A 20,932-nucleotide genomic window follows, 5' to 3' on the forward strand; every position below is an offset into this window, starting at 1 on the left:
TTAGCATAGATTTTCATTTTTAATGTGACTCCAGAAAAAGACTTCCGGTCAGCCCCGAGCCACTTGGTTTCCACTAGCTAGCTACCACCAACACAAGTCAAAATTGGCTATACATCATAAAAACAAAAATGTGCTTTTTGGTCTTAATTTAAGGTTAGAGTCAGGTTTAAAAACACATTTAATATTTAAAACAAACATCCATAGGTGGCGTGGAAGCTAGCCACAATAAGATTTGTCACAGTAATGGCATTTACAGTTCGCCTTTAAAATAAAAGTCCCCCATTAAAAGTCCATAAACCGGATACCAATAGTGGAATCATGACGAATTTGGACTAGATAATGCTAAACAAGGTCAGAATGTTGCTATATACATTCTACGAAAGACAATCATTAGTTAGTTTGACACAATAAAAGTATAAATCTGTTGAAATCGCACTTTGAATGTATTAGATTTGCATAGGGAGACTTCCACTGAGCGTACAAAACATTATCGACACATGACAAAGATGGACCAAATGAATCCAGGTGAAAGCTATGATCCCTTATTGATGTCACTTGTTCAATCTACTTCAATCAGTGTAGATGAAGGGGAGGAGACAGGATAAAGAATAACAATAAGAACAAAATATTTAGGTGCCTTTGAACAGGGTATGGTAGTAGCTGCAAGACGCACCAGTTTGTGTCAAGAACTGCAACCAACGCTTGTGGGGTTTTCACACTCAGCAGTTTCCCATGTGTATCAAGAATGTTCCACCACCCAAAGGACATCCAGCCAACTTGACACAACTGTGATAAGCATTGGAGTCAACATGGGCCAGCATCCCTGTGGAACGCTTTCAACACCTTGTAGAGTCCATTCCCCCAACGAATTGAGGCTGTTCTGAAGGGAAAAGGGGGTGCAGCTCAATATTAGAAAAGTTCCTAATGTGTTGTACACTCAGTGTACAAATTGTCATAAAAAAACCATAACTATTTACTCTATTGCAAAAGTGATATTGAATTGTGTTTGGTTGCCAACACAATCAAACATCAACATTTGAAGGAGATGCATATTCTGCTTGGATAGTTCCATCTGTGCCACTGACTTAGGCTGGCTTTAATTCCAGTTTGTCTACAAATTAATAATTGATATGTTTTCTCCATCAACAACCAAACACGTTAGTTCAAGAATATGACTAAATCAAATCAAACTTTAAATAAGGTTTTATTTGATTTAGTCCTATTCTTTAACTTATATTTTTGGTTTAGATGTGAATCCAACATATTCATTATTAACTTGTAGATTAAATTTGAAATCAACCAAAGCTAAAACCCTAGTCCTATATGTATTGTATATTTTTAGGTGAATCCTGGGTTGAATTGAAACAATAGCTGTTAATGACATCTCATAAGCTATATAGATGTAAAAAGTATTAATGATGATATACAGTTGATTCATAAAGTGTGGTACCATTTGATTTGCTCTCTTAAACACATACCTTGAAATTACTTTAATATCACAGTCAATCTATAACAATTAAGTAGAGACCGCTCAATAGTTTTTCTCACCATAGTATATTGGTAGTAGTCAGTGGTAAATATCTAAAGCTAAGCAGGGGATTAGTTCAAACCAAGGTTGAGAGACCAAAGGTGTAGCTGTAGATAGATCAATTCTCCTGTAGGAGGTGCTGCCCAGCCTACTGACATTGTTTCAAAGGTACAAATTCAACATATCTTATATAAGGTTTGTCTATGCAGAAAATTGGTTACCATGATGACATAATCCTGGAGTTGAAATTTGATAGATTCATGTCACGATACGTTTACAAATTACATTGAAACAATGTTGGTGCCCAGTGGGAAGGGACATTTAGTTAAGTTTTCCTATGTAAATGTGTGTGGCTTTGCTGTACAGGCAACAGAAAGCATGATGCACTCGCTCACTACATCAAACTTTGCTTCCCCAAAAAGCCATGAATCTTTATAACAAAAAAAAACGGTACTGTAGCGAGGTAAAAAATAATACAATTTTCTCAATTCTAAACTCAGCAAGACATAATGCATCTGTCGCAGTTATTTTCACACATTAATACCATTTCTAGCCCCCTTGATGATGATAAGTTACTGACTCAATAATTATTAGGCCATGGCTACGAATACAGAGTTTTCGCTCACGCACGGCCGCTACGGAAACCTTTTGCTCAAAGCTAAGAATCCGGATCACGTTCTGCGCAAGTGTTATTTTACGCACACTACGTAACTACTGCTCACACTCCACCTCTCTTTACGTTTCTATCTTTACTCACCCTCTTCTGAACCATGATGATGTAGCCTATCTTTCTGAACAGCTGAAGAAGAAAAAAAACCTGTGGCGATTTGAATGAACATTCATTATTATGCTGCTCTGGTCCATGTGGCACAGTTATAGCATGTAAGAGGAGAGGAGTAGAGGCGCCTCCACTTCTAGAGGGCTCTACTTTTCGAGACTGGTGGTGTTATCCACATCTAATAACGTATTTATGGGACATTCCTTCAATGGTTTCATTCAGTAAAAAAAAACGATAAAGAGGTATACAGTAGGCTACACACGTTTAATTGTTTAACTGTCACAAGTGTTACGATGGCTTGTGGAACCCTGTTGTAGTTAGGATAAACGTTGGGAGGAAATACCATATGATGAAATGCATCTTTCTTTAAGTCATCTCTAAACGGATCTAGGGCAAGAGGTGAATGTGTACAGTAGCATTATTCACAAACTATAGATATAAGAATGAAATAATATCCAAAAGGCAATTGAATATAAATGCTATCAGGGCAATTTTAGTTAGATAAACATATACAGTATCTGTTCAATCAATGCCTGTTCTACATTCAACCCTTTTTGTTCTATGTTGCCATTCCTCACACATAAGGCAACCACAAGTTACTTTATAGTTCGCTTTTGACCTTTTATTGAGCAGACAGTGTGGGCTAGTTTTTGTTTATTTTCAAACTTATTTTCAAATTGTACTTGAAAGCTAACAGCACCAGTAATAAAAAGATGGCACACAATGTGAACATTTGGCAGTACTCAATAGAATAAACAGGGTTGTATTTATTATGTATAACTTACTGTATGACACAATCAGGATTTCCACTTAAAGAAATGTCATTGTTGGGCTACAGTAGATCTGGCATGTAGTGTCATCTGAGGTTCCATGGTGGGTAGGACTATACTCTATATAACAGGCACAAACTGAAGTATTCATCTCTGTACATTATCAATCTATCAACAGCCTAAGAATGTTTTATAAAACAGTGAAATATACTGTATAATAATAGGCATACAGTGGTGCCCCATCTCATCCCCAAATAAAACCAAATAAATATATACAAACATGTTTTTCTTCCACGGTACTGATGGCAACACTTAAGCTACAGGATTTGTTATGTAGAGTACTGTAGATCGGCAGACAAGTTGATTAGATGGACTAATACAGTAGATTATCCAATACAGTTATGAATTACCCTTGTAGTCATCAACACATTTCTACATACCCGACCTCAGTAACCTGCTTGATACACATCATAACAGAGAGCTGTTTCTGAGGACAGGAAGAACAAAGCTAACATTGCCTGTTAGCTTACAATGATACAAATGTACGGTGGTTCACAATAATAAATAGGTACCAGTTAGCAATGAGCATCCTGTGTGCAAAAACAGTGTGGAACATAAAACAGAACTTCCCCATATCCATGTAATCTGAAACCACGCATTGTCCAATTACTGGCTGCTTCTGGCCATGTTGTGATAACGGTAGAAATGAATTATGAAGGTATAGAAAAACTGTGTTTGAAAAGTTTAAGGCTATGTCCATTCTTTCTGGTTACATATCTATCTTCAATTTCATTTACAGTATGAGCAGGCAAGGCTTGAAGTACATTGTATATTGTGATGACAATATCCCAGCTATTGTATATTCAGAAGAAAATATTCACTGTCAAAGCAACTGTTTTTGGCTGTACAGTTAAAGCTATGGCTAATAGACAAATTACAATGACTTTACCTGTAAAATCACTACCACATTCAACTGTATTCAACATAACCTACAATTAAAAATGCACATATATTTGTTGTTGGATATTTGGTATTTGGAATGAAATAGGTTCAATTAATAGATTTTTTCAGGCAGTGCTACTGTCACTACATTGTACAATCCATGTGACTATACCAACATGCCCCTCCCAAAGTCTCTGGCAGAGTTCAATGTTGCCATAGCTACCATGTGATCCACGTGTCTACATACAGTAGGCGTCAACAAAACTGAACCAAAGGTACCATTTGTTCACTGAGACAAATACACCTATTTACACAAAACCAGGCAGAAGATGTGTGTACAGACAGAGGCGAGGGAGTGAGCAGAACGAAACGACACTGTGCAAAAGTTGGCGCCTCTGTGTTTGACTTCCTCTCCTGGTACGACACCACCAACACCACCGCCGGGGCTTCTGGGAATGGGTGGTCTGGCCTCACTGACTAGCAGACTATCCAGGGTCCACCTCATCCTCATCGTCATCCTTGGTTACGGCGAAAGCCTGTGCTCGTCTCACCTCCCAGAAGGATTGTGTCTTATGGGAATGCTTTAGGGACAGGAGACACAAGACAAGACTCTTACTTATAGTTAACATGACAAAATGAGATGTAAATGAGGCTACAGTATATAAGTGGATAAGCAGGGCAGGATGTGTGTGTTCTTTTGAGGAGTTCTAAAACACTCATGAGGAAATACATGTACAGTAGTTACAGTATATACTGTATAATGGAGTCCACCGCTTTCTATCATTCATCCATGATAGAACCCCATTCAGAGAGAGACAGGCAACCTACAGATGGACACGCAGGAAATAACCAGGCTAACAGTTCTGGACAGGAAGGGTACACAGACAGAGATGCATAGACAGAAACAAGGAGTTACACAACAACCACAACAGTTATCACATGACCACAGTAATGAGAATACAACAGCAGCCGCAGTAACAGAAGTACAACATCTGAAGTTACAATGCCAATGTTCACTTAATAGAATAAAATAAGAATTCATGCAAAGGCAGAGAGCACACATCTATTTACAGTGAGCAAGGCATTTCAAACTGTACAATCTGAACTATTGTATTAGACAGAGGAACAGCTGTAGACCCCTAGCCCTTTGAGGCCTAGACCCAGTATGGATGATGTCTCACCGATGAGGACCGACTATCTTTTGGCCGGTCCAGTTTAATGCGGATCTCTGACCCTTTACCCCCATCAAGTTGACCAGGACCTGGATAATAAAACACATGACCTCAACAGTTATGATCCTGGACCAGGTTGTACTGGGAGAAATGTACAGTATATGGCCTTCTCGGACTCAATACCCCTATAAATCAGACATATCTACATCATCAAACTGCCAAATGTTGTATTTATTTTGGTATGACCTTTATTTAACCAACCCCCTTTTACAATAACAACCTGGCAAGCAACAGTAACTGACTTCGAGACTCATATGTACCTTATGCCCTCTTTTGTGTACGTCTACATTCTCCCCTTAGCTCCCTAGCCTCCTAGCCCCCCCCCAGGCTCCCCTTCTCACCTGGCGAGCTGCCTCGGCTGGTGGTGCTTGTGCTGCTCATACTGTCCTCTAGCCATGTGCTGTAGGTTAACGAGTCCTGCTTGTGTGGCGTCCCCGATGATGACAGGCTCTCCTGGGGAACACACGCAAAAGGTTAGAAGCATGGGCAAAACACGCACACACACATACACACACAACGCGGGCATGCACCTACACACACAAGCACACACACACACTCACCATGCCAGTGTCATAGTCCTCTGTGGCCTCAGTCTCGTTCTCCTCCACCACACTGGCGAAGCTGCTGTCATTGGAGGAGGAGCGGGAAAGGTCGTGACCCTCAGGGATAGACTGAGCCCTGTTGTTACAAAGCGCAAAACTACATCCTGAGTCAGTCAGCCATCCACAATGTGACAGGACCATGCCTGCATTAATAGTCCACCAATAGAACCAGGCACTGTCACACATACACTGTCTGGAGTAGAAGACGTACATATTGTAGGATATTGGGGGGGGGTACCTAAATCACATTGTCCTAGTGATGTTAAACTTGATAGTGCACTACTCATGTTGATATGATGCTTACATTTGAATGTGAATGATAATATTGGCCTATACAGTGCATTCGGAAAGTATTCAGACCCCTTGACTTTTCCCCCCCAGAAATTCCACAGTGCTCTGGTGTAGGTTTTCATCGAGGATCTCATGGTCTGTACATTGCTATGTTCTTTAATCAACATTATCAACATACAGCTGGCTGGTTATACGCTGTATCGGCAGGATAGAACAGCAGCGTTTGGTAAGACAAGGGGTGGTGGACCATGTACTTAACAGCTGGTGCACGATATATAAGGAAGTCTCGAGGTTTTGCTCACCTGAGGTAGAGTATCTCATGATAAGCTGTAGACAACATTATCTACCTAGAGAGTTTTCATCTGTATTTTTCGTAGCTGTCTATATACCACCACAGACTGAGGCTGGCACTAAGACCGCACTCAAGCCAAAATTAAAGCAGGAAGCACCAGTGACACGATGAATAAAAAAGTTGTCAGATGAAGCAGATGCTAAGATACAGGACTGTTTTGCTAGCATAGACTGGAATATGTCCTGGGATTCCAGTCTGTGCTAGCAAAACAGTCCTGTATCATTGAGGAGTACACCACATCAGTCACTGGCTTCATCAATAAGTGCTTCGATGACGTCATCCCCACAGTGACTGTATGTACATACCCCAACCAGAAGCCATGGATTACAGACAACATCCACACTGAGCTAAAGGCTAAAGCTGCTGAATTCAAGGAGCGGGACTCTAACCAAGAAGCTTATAAGAAATCCCCATATGCCCTCTGACGAACCATCAAACAGGCAAAGCATCAATACAGGACTAAGATCAAATCGTACTACTGGCTCTGATTCTCATTGGATGTGGCAGGGCTTGCAAACCATTACAGACTACAAAGGGAAGCATAGCTGAGAGCTGCCCAGTGACACGAGCCTACCAGACGTGCTAAACTACTTCTATACTCACTTCGAGGCAAATAACCCTGAAACATGCATGAGAGCACCAGCTGTTCTAGAAGAATGTGTGTTCACGCTCTCCGCAGCCGATGTGAGTAAGACCTTTAAACAGGTCAACATTCATAAGGCCACAGGGCCAGATGGATTACAAGGACGTGTACCGCGAGCATGCGCTGACCAACTGGCAAGTGTCTTCACTGACATTTTCAACCTGTCCAAGTCTGTAATACCAACTAGTTTTAAGCAGACCACCATAGTCCCTGTGCCCAAGAACACTAAGGTATCCTGCCTAAATGATTACCGACCTGTAGCACTCACGTCTGTAGCCATGGAGTGCTTTGAAATGCTGGTCATGGCTCACATTAACACCATTATCCCAGAAACCCTAGACCCACTCCAATTTGCGTATCGCCTTAACAGATCCATAGATGATGCAATCTCTATTGCACTCCACACTGCCCTTTCCCACCTGGACAAAAGGAACACCTGTGTGAGAATGCTATTCATTGACTACAGCGCAGCATTCAACACCATTGTGCCCTCAAAGCTCATCAATAAGCTAAGGACCCTGGGACTAAACACCTCTCTCTGCAACTGGATCCTGGACTTCCTGACGGGCCGCCCCCAGGTGGTAAGGGTAGGTAACAACACATCTGCCACGCTGATCCTCAACACAGGGGCCACTCAGGGGTGTGTGCTCAATCCCCTCCTGTACTCCCTGTTCTCTCATGACTGCACGGCCAGGCACTACTCCAACACTATCATTACGTTTTCCAATGACACAATAGTGGTAGGCCTGATCACCAACAATGACGAGACAGTCTATAGGGAGGAGGCCAGAGACCTGGCTGTGAGGTGCCAGGACAACAACCTCTCCCTCAACGTGATCAATACAAAGGAGATGATTGTGGACTATAAGAAAAAGAGGACCGAGCATGCTCCCATTCTCATCGACGGGGCTGTAGTGGAGCAGTTTGAGAGCTTCAAGTTCCTTGCTGTCCACATCACCAACAAACTAAATGGTCCAAGCACACCAAGACAGTTGTGAAGAGGGCACGACAAAACCTATTCCCCTTCAGGAGACTGTAAAGATTTGGCATGGGTCCTCAGATCCTCAAAGGGTTCTACAGCTGCACCACTGGTTGCATCACTGCCTGGTATGGCAACTGCTCTGCCTCCGATCGCAAGGCACTACAGAGGGTAGTTCGTATGGCCCAGTAAATCACTGGTGCAAAACTTCCTGCCATCCAGAACCTCTATACCAGGCGGTGTCAGAGGAAGGCCCTAAAAATGGTCAAAGACTCCAGCCACCCTAGTCATAGACTGTTCTCTCTGCTACGGCACCGCAAGCAGTATTGGAGCACCAAGTCTAGGTCCAAGAGGCTTCTAAACAGCTTCTACCCCCAAGCCATAAGCCTCCTGAACATCTAATCAAATGGCTATTCAGACTATTTGCATTGCCCCCCCCCCCCTTTTAAACCTCTGCTACTCTCTGTTGTTATCATCCATGCATTATTCGTACTTATATATCATTTTTAAACTGCATTATTGGTTAGGGGCTCGTAAGTAAGCATTTCACTGTAAGGTCTACACCTGCTGTATTCGGCGCATGTGGCTAATAAAATTTGATTTGATTTTTCCCTCGATCCTGACAATTCTTCCAGTCCTTGCCACTGAAAAACATCCCCACAGCATGATGCTGCCACCAACATGCTTCACAGTAGGGACGGTGCCAGGTTTCCTCCAGACGTGATGCTTGGCATTCAGGCCAAAGAATTCAATGTTAGTTTCATCAGACCAGAACATCTTGTTTCTCATGGTCTGAGTCCTAGGTGCATTTTGGCAAACTCCAAGCGGGCTGTCATGTGCCTTTTACTGAGGAGTGGCTTCCGTCTGGCCACTCTACCATAAAGGCCTGATTGGTGGAGTGCTGTAGAGATGATTGTCATTCTGGAAGGTTCTCCCATCTCCCCAGAGCAACTCTGGAGCTCTGTCAGAGTGACCATTGGGGTTCTTGGTCACCTCCCTGACCAAGGCCTTTCTCCCCCGATTGCTCAGTTTGGCCAGGCGGCCAGCTCTAGGAAGAGTCTTGGTGGTTCTAAACTTTTTCAATTTAAGAATGATGGAGGCAACTGTGTTCCTGCAGACCTTCAACGCTGCAGACATTTTTGGTACCCTTCCCCAGATCTGTGCCTCGACACAATCCTGTCTCGGAGCTGTACGGACAATTCCTTGGTTTTCGCTCTGACATGCACTGTCAACTGTGGGACCTTATATAGACAGGTGTGTGCCTTTTCAAATCATGTCCAATCAATTTAATTTACCGCAGGTGGACTCCAATCAAGTTGTAGAAACATCTCAAGGATGATCAGTGGAAACAGGATGCACCTGAGCTCAATTTTGAGTCTCAAAGCAAAGGGTCTGAATACTTATTTAAATAAGGTATGTCTGTTTTTTATTTTGAATACATTTTTCAAAAATGTCGAAAAACCTGTTTTCGCTTTGTCATTGTGTGGTATTGTGTGTAGATTGATGAGGATTTTATTTGATCCATTTTAGAATAAGTCTGTAACGTAACAAAATGTGGGTCTGAATACTTTCCGAATGCATTGTATAGCTGTGTTAAAATGTAATCTACTCACATGTTCTTTGTAATGAGCACTTCTGGTGAGCTTTGATTGGAGGAGTTCTCAGACTTGGGGTCCTGAGAGGCATGGTCACTGTCAGGAGTCTTCTGTGTGCCAGGTAAACACTCCCTACCGCTGTGGCTGCTGCTGAGTGGGGAGTGGACAGGGCGATAGATGGATACAGGGACAGGGCGATAGATGGATACAGGGACAGGGACAGGGTGATAGATACAGGCACAGGATCATAGATACAGGCACAGGATCAGGACATCAGACAGAAACACAGGATATTATAACTAACATATAATGGGTATCATAAGCATTAACCCCCCTTGGAGTTTTTCACATTTTGTTGCGTGACAAAGTGGGATTTAAATAGATTTAATTTAGATCTACACCAGATACTCCATAATGTCAAAGTGAAAAGAAATGATACATATTTTAACAAATTCATAAAAATATAATAACTAAAATGTAGATCAGGAGTCAAATCTGGCTCAACATAAGTTACATGGACTGAAATGTGTGAAATAATTGGGCTAAACATGATTTTTTAATGACTACCCCTTCCTCTGTTCCCCAGACATACAACATCTGTAAGGTCCCTCAGTAAAGTATTACATTTCCAGCACAGACTCAACTACAAAGACCATGGAGTTTTTCAAAGCCTCAAAGAAGGGCAGTGATTGGTAGATAGATAACAATAACAAATCAGACATTGAATATCTCTTTTAGCATGGTCAAGTTAATAATTATGCTGTGGATGAAGTATTAAACCACCCAGACACAACAAAGATACAATTGTCCTTCTGAACTGAGCTGCAGGACAGGAAGGAAACTGGGAGGTCATTGGTGATTTTAAAACAGTTCAATGGCTGTGATAGGAGACAACAGGATGGATTAACAACATTGTAGTCAAAATAATAATAAATATACCGAATAAAAAGGCACAAAAGTAATCCTGCAAAAAAACAAAGGAATACTTTTTTGGCCTAAATGTTTTGGGCAAATCCAACACAACACATCTCTGAGAAACTGCCTCCTTATTTTCAAGCATGGTGGTGGCTGCATCATGGTATGGGTATGCTTGACATCAGCAACGACTGCAGAGTTTTTCAGAATTAAAAAAAAACAGGATGGAGCTAAGCACAGACAAAATCCTAGAGCAAAACGTCCTTCAGTCTGATTTACACCACTGGGTAGAGGAATTGACCTTTAATCAATGGCCTACAACACAAGGCTAAATCTACACTGGAGTTGCTTAGCAAGAAGACAGTGAATGTTCCTGTGGCCAAGTTATAGTTGACTTAAATCTGCTTGAAAATCTATGGCAAGAAATGAAAATGGCTGTCTATCCATGATCCCCAACACCTGACAGAGCTTGAAGAATATGTGAAAAAATAATGGCCAAATATTGCACAATCCAGGTGTGCAAAGCTTTTAGAGACTTACCCAAGAAAGGGTTTCTAAATACTTATCTAATCAACGTATATTAGTGTTTTATTTTTCATAAATTAAACATTATGTAAAAACGTTATGATAGCATTTTTCTTCCACTTTGACATTATAGACCATTCCAAAAACATCACAATTAAATTCATTTAAATCCCACATCTTAACGCAACAAAATGTCAAACTAAATGTGAATACTTATGATACCCACTGTATCAACATCATATACAAACATCTATCAACATCAATATTCATGTCTATGAACATTGACCCGTCCCTGCTATGTGACTAGGTCACACTTACATTTTCTGGTGGACTTCCTGGATATTCTCAATACCGATGGCACTGCTACGTCTGGAGCTAAAGGGACCAGACTTTTTCCTGGTTGGACTCTTCCCAGGGATGATCAGAGACTGACAGGACAAGAAGAAAACAACCAGTGAGCATCCATGACACCATATCTTTCACAATAACAGCCTATCAATAGCCAAGAACATGGTATCTGTCTTTAATGCTGTGGTTATTGCATCGTTATGCTCTGTTCATTTGTTTCTAGTACGTTAGGTGTTATTACACAGTATGTCATCCCTTGTATTTTACAAATGTCATGATTTTCCAGGTATTGTATCATTATTCACTGTAAATCTTGAGACAATTTAACCGTCTCTGCGGAAAGTACAAGATGTTCTATCTTGCATAAGAATGAATCATTTTTATCAGGCTACGTACAGAGTAACCATCCTTATGCCTTGGAGTTGTGGCTAACAGAGATAAGAAAACATTAGAATATGCACTTAGAGGCTCAGCAACAAGCCCCAGTTCCACTCAGATTGGCTAGCGAGAGCAGAGCATGAGATGAAAGATGAGTTGTAGAGCTCCAGGGCTTACCACTAAAATGTGCTTTCTGACTGAACACTTTGTTCACTCAATCTCCCTTTGTAAGCTCTCAAAATAAGGACTTGAAAAATAGCTTGTGTTTAATGTGGGCTTCAAAGAGCTTGAGAAGAATCTATTTTCTCTAAACCATTAATATTCATAGTTTTAAACAAATGGAGAATTAGCTAAACAAGATTTGCATGTTGAGAGATATGCTTGTGGAGACTACAGAGGGTGAACACACAATACAATATAATAACAAAACAAGGAAATATGCAAAAAAAAAAGACCAGTTAAGTGACGGCTAAGGGCATTAAACGGACCACTTGTCTCTATGCACTTATACAAAACGTTATTTGTGCTAGTGTTGTACCTACAGTATATCTGATGTCATATGGATCAAAGGCTAGTGTACCGTGTGTTATGTAGTTCAAACAGTTGAGAGAGGCAAGTCATTTCACAAGCCTCAGTAATACCAAAAATAGGTGTATAATACTGTATAGATGCAATCTCCTGCTAAGAAAGTCACATATTTCAGAATACGAGTCGTCCTTTTGCATTTCTGGAGGGGTTGCCCTGGAATCCTAAAGTTGTGGTTCACTGACCAACCACAGGAAAAGTGTTTGTCAGGATGCAGTGTAGTCATGCTGAGAAATAAGACACAGAGAAGAAGAGTAGGAAGGAGGGAGTAGTTAGAATTAGATATGAACCTCTTCTACTGTTCCTATCCCTATGGCACTGCCTCGACGTCCATGTTTACTGGGACTTTTCCCTGGGACAAGCAATGACTGAGTCATACAGAGAGAGAGAGTGAGAGAGAGAGAGAGAAAAACACCATGAGATTAATTACATGCAGCAAGTTACTGTTTGTTAATAAAACAAAATACATTAAAGCATGTGTTATATCTGAACTTTACAAATAAAAGCACAGTTTTAAAATATAGACAGAGAGTGAGACTTTGGGCACCACGGGTGTGACACAGACAGTGAAATAGGGAGACACACTTTAGCAGAGAGAAAGAATGGCCCACAGAATTGGGCCTGTAAAGAAGAGGATGATGGAGTCATGGAGAAGAAAGAGGAAGAGTAGAAAACAACATACATATGTTACAGCGTTGGAGAGCGCAGCAGACATGGTCACGAACAAGAAGAAAGCCTCCAGTAGAGTCACATAGAGGTTAGTTACAAATACTTTTCAAAGCACTTGTTATTTGTTTCATGCTTCATAAATATGTTTTATTTGAGTCTTTTCTATGTATGTGGCATCTTAGACAAAGGGGATGACTTAATAGAGAAAGATCTTGTGACTTCCCAAATTAGGTTCCTCTCAGATTTGATATAAATGTATATCATAAGTTTCATCAAAAATCTTAGTGGTATAATACATCCCCAAACATACAGGAAACATTCAAACAGTCATGAGCCACACTTGTATCACTTAGAAGGGCAACTCTTCTGCCACATATCATTCCATCTGTCTGACAAATGGCAAAAACATTCTCGCCATGTACGCACTACGCACTCCCCTTGAACTCTTCTAACTAACAAGCTTGTTCTTGATATAAACATCACAAAGCAAACATAAAGCAGGAGCAGGAGCTGGCATGTACACAGAGCATACAGTGCAGGGACCCATTCTGATGCAATGCAAATGCATGGAATTTTTATCATGAAAACAATATTAAATTGCATTCAATGTTAAAAACACATTTGATCCAAAGAGATGACTCAGCTCATCCACTATTAATATAAAGGCAAGGGTAGTGACAGTCTAGTAATTCTAGCTGTGTGAGGGTCCAAGTCTAATCATGTGCAAGACTATTGTGCAAAAGCTCAGACACACCGGTAGGATTGTCAAATGTTTGCCTGCCGACAGTATTTAGCACCTCTGAACAGTGTTGGCAGTCAATCTCTTTTGTTTACACAGCCGAACCAGAAGGTGGCAGTAGCATTTTTTGCCAATGCATATCCGTGTGTAATACTTATGGTCTAGATTCCAAGCTATCTGCGCTAATGTTTCTATTTTTATAGAAAGCCCTTGTTGATGCTAGCCAGATGGCCAAAGCTAGATAACTACCTAGCAAGATGACGAATAAACATAATCCCATACTGCCTGTGCCAGCCCATAGCCAAGTGTTTAGCTAGCTAACTAACTTTAGCATGTTCGCTAGCTAGCGCAACATAGCTCATGGACACTAGCTAATCGACTGTGACTTAAATATAATGTCAATACTAGCTACTGGTTAGCTAGCTTGGAGGAAGTATTTAGTGTTGTGTGCTTAGCTAACTACCATCCCATAGCCTACATTGCTATGAAGTATGATTGGCTCATCCGTGGATGTACAGAGAAAAGGCCCTCTGTTTTAATTTTTGTTTGTTGGCTCCCGCATGTTGGAGTTCGTGCTCTCTGATTGGCTCAAAGCGAAGTTGTTGGCCACTGATTCTACATTGCGATTCTACAAGTAGAAGCGGTAGGTTCGTCACTACTATGTCGGCACGCAGTAGGTACCGCTTTTGTTCTAGCAAGAGAAGGAACAGCCTTCCACTGTGATAAGTACCTATCAGCAGTGAGATTCTCTGTGTGTTTCATGCTTTAGAAGTTAGTGAGTTGAGTTAGGCACGCATGTGAGGGGGCTGGGCTCTATCAAGGGTTTCTCAGGGAAGGGAGAGGGAGCATCGCTCTCCTCACTCTGGAAGGGTGAAACAGAGAAGGAAATGTATGTCAAATGTATGTCACAAACACATGGTAGAATGCAGCAGACAGAACACAACACCACATAAAGCTTGACATTGAGAAGCTGGTGTGCCATTTGACAGAGCAGCAGAGCACAGAGACAAGGATGTTCCCCAGACAGACTAATGGTGACTGATCAAGCAGTTGATGCCAGTGTCCTGTATTATAGTTAAGGACATTCTTGGAACCCCCCAGACAGACAACAACCCGTACAACCAAGGGGAACAACAGAGAACTAGTGGCGTATAAATAACTGTGTCACTATAAGATGGAAATTATCCTCTGTTTTAGTTTCATAATTCAAATGAATTACAAATAGTTTTATGAGGGTGTTCCGTTTAGTACTGTTACATATTCAGGAACAAGTGATCATATGTAAAAACACATTAGTCAGTGCATACTAAGCTTATTGCCCCAAGCCTTTTCCCAGCCGTGCTGGGTTACCTTAAAGGTTTCAAAGAAGCCCCCTCCTCCTCCGGACCCATTCTCCATCTTGTCCTCATCTCTTCCCAGACCCATCATGGCCTGGCTGTTGATGTGCAAGTCCTCATACAATGTCTCCAGTAAGGCTGCCCGTGTACGCTCCTGATAACACAAACAGGTGACAGTTCATATGTAATGATAGGCTGGCAACACTGTCTACCAAGGATGCTGGCCTGTGTCCCTTAGTTGGCTCCTGAAAACAATGACAGAGATCCTTTGAATAACTCACCTTCAGTTTGGCAAATTTCTCAGCTTTATAGCAGGCATACTCAGCATTGATGAGCTTCGTGAAGAGGAACTCCTGGAATTCTGGACCCTGGGATAAAAGAGAACTGGACTGAGTGACACAAAAGAAGGAGGAGAGAGAAAACACTAGCTGACTGGTGTTTTAAGGAGTTGGGATTGTAGTTGTGCCAACTTACTTTTCTAAAGACAGCCGGGTCTGGCAGGGGTGGTCCAAAGAAAGGTACGTCATTTCTCGCCGTCACTGACACCTAACAGATGACAATCAAACTGGCCATGAATGATCAATGGTCACAGTATTGTATGTTTGGTATGATGTTGGTTGGCTAGTTTAGTGAAAATCAAGGAGTGCTTTAGCACCTTGTACAGTACATCACCAGTGCAGGCGTTCTCCACCTGCACCACTACGTAGGAATGGAGGAAGTTGGAGGCGATCATATCTGGTACGAACGGAGTGCTTTCCTCCTGGAACACTATGGCCACAATGTCATTCCCTATGTGCCTCTTCCTCTGCAACTGCAACACAGGACAGCACGTAAAGCAAAGCTGTATTGCACATTCATGTCACATGGAAATGCTTTCAAGAACAGTAATGAATTTGTCTGTCATGTATTGCTTGAGTAGGAGTAATACAAGTTTTTTATTAACTTTCAAACTACTGAATGTTGCAAATGCCTTTCTCTACCACTCTGGGGAGTCCCTTGTCTCTCCCCCTCTCTCTCCCTGTTTGTCTTGGCAGGTTTCTGTCTGTCCACAGATGAGCCAGGGTAAACCAACACCAGTTGGAGGGTTGCTGCTCCACCATATCAACCTGGACAACAGCTCTGATTGACTTAACTCTCAGGGAAACCAATCAGCTGCTCCCACTGCAGCTGTGGGCTCTGATTACACATTGTGTGTTCGTCCTGATAACTTATGGTGTGTGTTCGTCTAGATAGGCTTAAGACATTCTTCTGATAAGGTGTCTGTCTGTGTTTGTGTTGGGACAGTTTCCCTGATGAGTGAAGACTGAGGAAGTTTACACTGTAAGACATTATACAGTAGTGCTCCACTGAAAACTGCACTGAAAGAGAAAGATACTGTTTCTAAAGAAAACATACAATATACATAAGCTTTATGGATGCTTCCAGAATGTTCCCGATCATAACAGATCATATGGATACCAATACTCATGTCATACCAGTACACAACGTTCTACTCATTTAAAACATGATCCATAACAGAATAAACAGTGTGATGATGACAGTCTGCATCAGTAGGAGGAGATCAGAGGGGTATGTAATAGTACCTGTTGTGTGTCCCCCTCAGTGTAAGGCAGCTTGGTGGACACATGAAACATGACCTCCTTGTTGCGGTAGTTGTGGTAGACGGACTCAGATCCTGTCTGCCCGTGGGTCACATCCAACCCACCACGAAACCTAGACAGATAGGACCATTCAGTGAAACCCTCTATCTATTTCCAACACACTGTTCAAGACACAATCAATTGCACAATTGTGGTTGTTGCTATTGAATGTACACTACCGTTCAAAAGTTTGGGGTCACTTAGAAATGTCCTTGTTTTTGAAAGAAAAGCAATGTTTTTGTCCATTAAAATAACAACAAATTGATCAAAAATACAGTGTAGACATTGTTAATGTTGTAAATGACTATTGTAGCTGGAAATGGCTGATTTTTAATCAGTGTCTAGTTTGAGAAACAGACGCCTCACAAGTCCTCAACTGGCAGCTTCATTAAATAGTACTCGCAAAAAAACAGTCTCAACGTCAACAGTGAAGAGGCAACTCCGGGATGCTGGCCTTCTAGGCAGATTTCCTCTGTCCAGTGTCTGTGTTCTTTTGCCCATCTTAATCTTTTTGAGACAGGTGTTTTGTGGGTTCTATTTAATGAAGCTGCCTGTTGAGGACTTGTGAGGCATCTGTTTCTCAAACTAGACACTCTAATGTACTTGTCCTCCTGCTCAGTTGTGCACCGGAGCCTCCCACTCCTCTTTCTATTCTGGTTAGGGCCAGTTTGCGCTGTTCTGTGAAGGGAGTAGTACACAGCGTTGTACGAGATCTTCAGTTTCTTGTCAAGTTCTCGCATGGAATAGCCTTCGTTTCTCAGAACAAGAATAGGCTGATGAGTTTCAGAAGAAACTTCTTTGTTTCTGGCCGATTTGAGCCTGTAATCGAACCCACAAATGCTGATGCTCCAGGAACTCAACTAGTCTAAAGAAGGCCAGTTTTATTGCTTCTTCAATCAGCACAACTGTTTTCAGCTGTGCTAACATAATTGCAAAAGGGTTTTCTAATGATCAATTAGCCTTTTAAAATGATAAACTTGGATTAGATAACACAACGTGCCATTGGAACACAGGACTGATGGTTGCTGATAATGGGCCTCTGTACGCCTATGTAGATATTCCAGTAAAAATCTGCCATTTCAAGCTACAATAGTCATTTGCAACATTAAGAATGTCTACACTGTATTTCTGATCAATTTGATGTTATTTTACTGGAACTTTTATTTCTTAGTGACCCCAAACTTCTGAACGGTAGTGTATATTAGAACGTTGTGGTGAAGTTCTTACCCTTTGAAGTCATACAGGTCGACCTTCTCCCCCAGAAACTCTAGGAATTCAACAAAGGCAGGACTCTCAACACTGTTCCCAAACAGCTCTTCTTCTGATGTCTGCAAACCAGGAGTTTATAGAGGTTGACAGCAGTCAGAAACAGAAAACAATACCACTGACCAAAGCACTATGAGGATTATACAACTTATTGTATATGAAGCTCTCATGATAACATACTTAAGATTTACGCTATATTGTGAATAGAACTATAATAACTATAATAATAATAATAATGAGTGAACTATAATAATGAGTGAGGAACAATAACACTTTGATCACATAAAACCTCTCTTTGTGTGTGTCTGTGTGTGTTTGTGTGTGTGTGCGAGTGTGTGTGTATCCAGTCCTCAGTGTCTCTCCTGTATGTTAATGTCTCTCTGGGTGCTGAGAAGAAGAGGAGAGGGATCTTGAGGCCCCTGGAGCCCCTGTGAGGTCGAGCCTCTGCTGAGTGTGGCCCTTTCCTTTAAAGTTTAAAGATCAAGGATGTGGAGCTCCACCCCCTAGGCTCCATCAGAGGATACAATGACCCTCTACTGAGGCTATGCTGAGGCTTCTCCAGCTTCTCTGGCTCAGTGCCGTAAACAATCGGGTTGTTATTGTAATGAGAAGGAATATTGAAGAGAAACATATGGTTGGCTTAGGCTTAGAGAGACTATTCATGTGATGGGGAGGAGGATAAGCATATTGTGCATTTTCTTATGAGATTTGCAAGAGATGGTACTTGTGTTAATGCACTCAGGTCAGCTCTTATTCAGTACATTAACTTTTCCATTCTAGTCATTTATCTGATGCTCCAGATCGACAGATCTTAAGATGGTTAGGTGGGACAACCACATATCACAGTCATAGTAAGTACATTTTTCCTCATTAAAGTAGCTATCAGCTGAGTCAGTGCTGGTAGGAAAAGTCAAGTGCTCGTTCATTTATTCATCTTTTTTGTTGTTCAATGTGTGGGTCTGTGTGGGATTGAAGAGTTTGGCATTATGATGATGATGATGATGATTTGATTCCCAATCGTTTTAACTGATCTTAATGTATCTCCAAGGCTCACCTGTCCAAATTTCTGGTAGATGACTCCGAACTTGAAGTTGTTGCTTATAATGTGTTCATCAAAATTGACAATGAGTCTTGAAGCCTGTTTAGAGATCACAAATTGAACGAATAGTCAGGAGTACGACATTTGTATTATCCATGTAAAAAACATATTTCTGTGGTTAATTATCTGAGTACACTTCAAAACCTAATGCTTACTTTTGGGTAGAGGACAGGGTAAAAACGATCCACATTCACCTCTTCACAGACAAGCTAAGGGTCAAAAAGAAAAACATAGAAATAACTGCGCTGAGATCAAATTGATGTAATCACGGTACAATTATGACACTTTTCAACATCTTTTCCACAAACAGTGCGTGTTGATATTCATCCCCAACCATGATCTCACCTTGGCCATCTGCACCACGTTAGGGAACTCTGTGAGACAGGATATGGGGATAACATCATGGTATGTCTCCAGTTTGGTCCTGGTAGTTTAGACAACCACAACAACATGTTCTCGTCATGATCATAGTTATGCTTCTTAGAAGCTGTCAGTCTGTCACATGGGCTGGGCATCTGGAATGGATCATCTACCCACTGTAACTAACCCAGCCCTGGCCCTAGTCCCTACATCCGCATCCCTCTACCCTCCACCCACACACTGCCTAAATCTGTCACATCATGCAGAAATGACAGCGTGCTGTTTACACTCTCACTGGCTTTATGACTCCTATGAGGATGGGATTATCACCACAATAGGGAATGATTCATAAACACTGGAAGTGAATGGAAAATCTTGTTTTTAGCAACTTTCCATTGATTACAACAGTTACAACTGTGCATTTTGCATTACTCAGTTGCACAGACACAGAATGATGTGAACAATACCAGTATGTTTACAGTTTAGTACTGTATGTACTGTATGTATCCACAGCATTCAGATAAAGGAGAACGTGGGGATGAAAGAGGAGGAAGGGAAAGGGATGAGAACGGAGAGAGAGATGAGAGCGAGCAGAGAGAAGGAGGTGATGGAGGAGGCTACGGGTGTTTAACCTGAGCATGAGGCGGAGGTCTTCCTGGTCTCCGATCTCGTCATACTTCATGGACAACACCAGATGTCCCAGAGTTCCGTCCACTGAGTAGTAATTCAAGTGCTCCTGGGGACACAGCACAAGGACAGAGTTTAGCTGAAGGATACATTTTCTGTCTTTCATACACACACACACACACCAACCCAAACACATTTCAATGAGTTAATCAACTATGTCTCAACTGTATGTGCTAGCCAACTGCTGCCATTCCATTCAGGTCTCTGCTCTCCTCTATGGGCACATTAGATTAGTTCATATTACTCTGACTGGTGTGAAACGTGTGGCAAAGCCTCTTCATTACCACCCGTCTCTGAAGTGCCACCCTACACGTAGAGTAGCTCTTATTAGGTTACCCAGCTGGGATTGTTCTAACACTCATTCACTTTCATTACCATAATGAATAGGAATCTATGTGAGTTATGGCGTCTTCATACTAGTTGTATGCCCTTTGGGCTGCAATATGTTATATGAATAGAGGATGCTTAACAACTGTTTCATACACATGTAGCCTCATTATTCTACAGACAGTGTTTGTTTTGTCTTGTGTTTTAAAGGCAGTTGGAAAAATATGTGATGGAAGGAGAGGAGGAGACAAACTGCAAAAAGGATGAACCGGGAATCGAACCCCGGTCTCCTGCAGTATAACCACTCAGCCAAACTCCAACACAACAGTCCCAGTGTTCAGCCTC

General features: G+C 41.6%; 1 protein-coding gene across 8 annotated transcripts in view; it reads right to left on the reverse strand.

Moving 5' to 3' along the window:
• Positions 1-2,945: 2,945 nt before the first annotated feature.
• Positions 2,946-20,932, reverse strand: part of LOC115132321 (rap1 GTPase-activating protein 1-like) — a 55,617-nt gene continuing 37,630 nt past the window's right edge. For 5 of the 8 annotated variants that reach the window (XM_065020798.1, XM_029664865.2, XM_065020797.1 and 2 more), the window contains 17 exons: positions 20,206-20,309; positions 19,559-19,637; positions 19,369-19,422; positions 19,169-19,252; positions 18,076-18,176; positions 16,792-16,921; positions 15,864-16,019; positions 15,683-15,754; positions 15,490-15,576; positions 15,222-15,362; positions 12,754-12,831; positions 11,471-11,580; positions 9,731-9,862; positions 5,811-5,949; positions 5,592-5,703; positions 5,200-5,279; positions 2,946-4,599 (listed from right to left, as the gene is read on the reverse strand). In XM_065020798.1, coding sequence (XP_064876870.1) covers positions 4,504-4,599; positions 5,200-5,279; positions 5,592-5,703; positions 5,811-5,949; positions 9,731-9,862; positions 11,471-11,580; positions 12,754-12,831; positions 15,222-15,362; positions 15,490-15,576; positions 15,683-15,754; positions 15,864-16,019; positions 16,792-16,921; positions 18,076-18,176; positions 19,169-19,252; positions 19,369-19,422; positions 19,559-19,637; positions 20,206-20,309 — 1,755 coding nt within the window. In that variant the 3' untranslated portion in view covers positions 2,946-4,503. The remainder of the gene's footprint in view (positions 4,600-5,199; positions 5,280-5,591; positions 5,704-5,810; positions 5,950-9,730; positions 9,863-11,470; positions 11,581-12,753; positions 12,832-15,221; positions 15,363-15,489; positions 15,577-15,682; positions 15,755-15,863; positions 16,020-16,791; positions 16,922-18,075; positions 18,177-19,168; positions 19,253-19,368; positions 19,423-19,558; positions 19,638-20,205; positions 20,310-20,932) is intronic. The other 3 variants (XM_065020795.1, XM_065020794.1, XM_065020796.1) reach the window with 3 other exon arrangements.

Source organism: Oncorhynchus nerka, linkage group LG7 (assembly GCF_034236695.1).
Source record: "Oncorhynchus nerka isolate Pitt River linkage group LG7, Oner_Uvic_2.0, whole genome shotgun sequence".
NCBI lineage: Eukaryota > Metazoa > Chordata > Actinopteri > Salmoniformes > Salmonidae > Oncorhynchus > Oncorhynchus nerka.